The sequence below is a fragment of the Morone saxatilis genome, unplaced genomic scaffold (genome assembly GCF_004916995.1).
Source record: "Morone saxatilis isolate NCDOM2014 unplaced genomic scaffold, NCSU_SB_2.0 Contig0, whole genome shotgun sequence".
In the NCBI taxonomy this organism is placed as follows: Eukaryota; Metazoa; Chordata; class Actinopteri; family Moronidae; genus Morone; species Morone saxatilis.
In genome coordinates, this window is record NW_023339650.1 from 5653904 (window position 1) to 5657874 (window position 3971).

At 36.8% G+C, this 3971-nt stretch overlaps 1 protein-coding gene across 3 annotated transcripts in view; it reads left to right on the plus strand.

The window, feature by feature from the left end:
• The first annotated feature begins 2263 nt into the window (after positions 1–2263).
• The window catches only part of LOC118325675 (leukocyte elastase inhibitor-like), a 9458-nt gene continuing 7750 nt past the window's right edge, over positions 2264–3971 (plus strand). The window contains exons 1-2 of one of the 3 annotated variants that reach the window (XM_035658560.1): positions 2264–2431; positions 3064–3189. In XM_035658560.1, the coding sequence (XP_035514453.1) occupies positions 3069–3189 (121 nt within the window). In that variant the 5' untranslated portion in view covers positions 2264–2431; positions 3064–3068. The remainder of the gene's footprint in view (positions 2432–3063; positions 3190–3971) is intronic. The other 2 variants (XM_035658480.1, XM_035658644.1) reach the window with 2 other exon arrangements.

The window sequence follows — 3971 nt, forward strand, 5'->3', positions numbered from 1 at the left end:
AATATTAATTGTATTAATTGTAAAGTGCAATTATATGTACTGTAATTACATTATATGCATACGGAACATGGAGTAAAGTTTTACAGTAGGATTTTACTGATGCGATTGAAAGCAGACTGTTTCCTTTGCCTTAAACAGAATAAAGAGTATGGTAGGAATCAGTGTGTTTCATATTTTCTTTATTGCTTCATTTTATGAATTCTTGTTTTACGGATGTAACCAGCTGTTTATATACTTCAAGACCAATAAACCAGGAAGTTCTTCTCTGCAAACAAAGTCTGGTCCCTGCTCTTTCTCTGGATGAGGTATGTTGTGAACATGATACAATCAGGTTAATCAGTAATATTAAGGGAGCTGAACCTACTCAGATTTAACTCTGGGTTATTCAGGAAAGTCAAGGTTGACAAACTCTGATAGTTTAAATTGCTGTTAAACAGTAAGTTAGTTACCTCGCTTTGTACTACAGGTCTCAGGCTTTGAGATGATGCTCGCAAAGAAACTACTGACTGTGGCAGAATGGAGATTACCAATGCTGCTTTGCTTTGCCCATGTTAACTGACTGATAACTAACTGATAGTTTGCTTACCTCCTTGTTTTTACATATGCTGGGTTTCCCCTTTTGATTGGTTTGTAGTTTTAATTGTTTGATATTTTATGATGGTTTTATATTTTAATAAGTATTTATTTAAGTAGTATTTTTCCTTGTTGACTATTTTTGGTAACTGACATAATTTTATAAGTAAGCTACTTCTTACTTAAAGACGTTGAAAGCAGTAGGGGTCACAAGGGTATTGGGTGTAGTGTGTAGCAAATGCCTTGGAGTCTTTTATTTTTTAAGTGTATCCTTATCTGTTTAATTCATAGCACTATTTGTATATAGAGGGCTCTCCTATGTGTGTGAGTAAGTGAACAGCAATCATGACAAACAGATCTTGACATGAGCTCCATCTCGTGGAACACCACATTATTGAAATGTTGCATGATATCATTAATGGAAAAATTAGTTAAAAGAGCCCTCCACACATCACATGTGAATCTCAATACACAATTAATAGCCTTAATACACATCTGTAAGGGATCTTAACTGAAGATAAATATACAAATACTTTGCTTGGAACAACAATGTGTGTCTGATATTTTTTTTCTATATATCATCTTCTCCTTCTACTTCATTAAAAATGCCAGAATCTATGAATATGAACATTGAATGAATGGAGAGCTTAAGGTGTAGCTACAGTAATTGAGGGGAGGTGTCAATTGTTCCTAGAATGAGTAAATCTTGAAATGTAATAAGTTAATTTACTGACATACTGATGGACTGATTGCTTAATTACTTTGGCTTCAGGAATATTACATGGACTTGGATGTCTGACAAATACATTGTCTTTTGTCACATTCTACCATTTCCAAGTTATAAACTTTTGCACGCTGACACTGACACTTGACGCTGACACAACAACATTTTAAATCACTGTCTATTTTCATCATTACTTCTGTACAGATTAATCAAAAAGTAAACAAATGCATGATTAAAATTCAGTTAATGAATGTTATACAAAGCCTGTATCTGAAAACAGCATATTTCAGCCCTATTTCAGGTTTTTATTTTACACTGGGAATAAGACAAGGGGTGAAATCTCACCCTGGCCTCTACACTGAAAGAGGATTACTGTATCTCATAATAAAACAAAACTGAATAAGACTGACACCAACTGTTTCAGTATACTGTAACTGTATGTATTATTACAGTAAAAAAAATACAGTTTCTGTGCACTAGCCTTAGAGGAAAAAAAGGTAGTTTAGTGTAAAAGGTAGTTATATCCCTTCGGCTTCTGTACAATGACATATGAGTCCTGTTGGTAAAGGGGAAGGAGAAGCAATAATTATAGAAGGAATAATGAGGAAATGGCAAGAAAGATGGCGGGAAAGGAGGGGAAACAGGAGGGAGGAAGTCATTGTAACTTGGTTAAGGTTTGATCATACAGAAAAACAATGTCAGAAGAGTGCCTCCACTGCCATACAATAGAAAGTGTTAGACAGGGAACAGCTCCTCCAAAGGATCAGGAAGTCTGTTAGAGAGTGGAACCTGCTGGGAATACTGGGAACAACCCACAAAGCTGTAATGGACTTTCTGAAGGATACAAGGTAATATAAAAGGATATAGTTAAGTTGTAAGTCATGTAAAACCTATTTGTGCATACTCCGGTACAGTAGGTGGCGGCATGATTCAAAGTCAAAGATTGCAACCTGCAGTAAAAGGAGAAGAGGAGGAGGAAGAAGAGAAACGACATAGGAGAATGCGGAAGCTCATTTGACAAGGTTTTCTGGGCGTGTCGGCTTGTAAATAATAAAAACTGATGCTGCCAGCAGAAGTCTTCCTGTAACGGAAAAACCCCTGATCACCTGAGGACCACCAGGCAAGCGTCAGTCCGTGAGTAGAGGCCGGGGCTCGGGCAGTGTGTGCAGCTGGGGGTTGACAGATGTTTCTGTGTGTTAACAGCTTGAATTAGATCAGTTGTACCTGACAGGTTACACAGGACAGGAGTTGATAGGCTGCAGGTGAAAGGTCCAAGTTTGAACATTGTTCTCTCTGGCGTGACTTATATATGCTGTAATACCTCAGTGTTATGTAATAATGTAATATGTAATGTCAGCTAGGCTTCTTATTTGAGCAGGATAAGTATTTTTATTCTTCTTATGGAAGTTTAAGGCTTTGTTTAATGTATGTTTTTTTTTTAAATATATTCAATAAAATAATAACCTACTTATTATAACAACCACTACTTTACTTTGTTATTTCTAATGATTAGGGTAAACAATATATACCGAATTAACCTGCTTGGTTTATTTAATGTTTGTCCACATGTTTAGATATTGTCTTACTATTTATATTCAGAGACAATCAGTGTAATTGTAAATAAACTTTACAGTGGAGTTTGGCCCAGTGAGAGAGTGAGATACTAATCAGATAGACATTTGAGCCATTAATTTAAGTTGTAATGTGATAATAACAGTAATTAATATTAATGTATTCATTAACACTCTGCCCTCCGTTCCTTGTAGACACAATGGCATCACCAACCCCTCTAACCAAGGCCAACACCACCTTCTCTCTGGCTCTGTTCAAAAAGCTGAGCGATGACGACAAGGCCGGGAATATCTTCTACTCTCCTTTTAGCATCTCTTCAGCTCTGGCTTGGTGATGCTGGGGGCAGAGGCAACACGGCCACCCAGCATGTCAGAGTACAGTATACACACAACAAACCACCACACCAGCACCAAAACAAACTGCTTTGTAAAAAGTAAGAGATTACATTATGACGTCGAGGTTGGCAACTGGGTCGTTTGCTTTGTAAGTGTATACACTAATGAAGTTTTTCACTATAAATGCCTCCATTAATCCCACTCATAACGGCGACTTCTGAAAAGAACTCGTCGAATCTCTGGCTATTTCAAGCGACCTGCGATACTGGGCTAGATCTGATAGTTGAAAAGGGGCAGAGTGAAGTAATGTAGGCGTGCAAGCCATCGTTCAGTATGAATCACAGTTTCTTTCTTCAGATCCAGCAGTAGCAAATGACAAAGATCCTGTTCTGTTCAGGCTTGACTTACTTTTATGGGGCGGTTCTGTGTGTTTGTTATATGGGAACCTGATATAATATTGGTGTAAAAGGGCATAAAGGGTCCAGATTGAAGTAATCTGTCACTTGACTATCAGTTTTCGATTATGTAAACATGTCCACTGGCTCGGTGGTACAAGTTATGAGTTGCTTATCAGTGGCACTGGATACGATACCAATGGAAGAATATTTGCAGCACTCCAACATTTAATAATACTTTTTTATCCAGCTTTAGATATACATCAATATATAATAATAAAATACATATAATCAAGCTGGTTTTGGGAATAAATAAAATTATGCTTATACAGTAATATAGCGCTAGTTTATACTCTCTTAAATCTTTTTAAA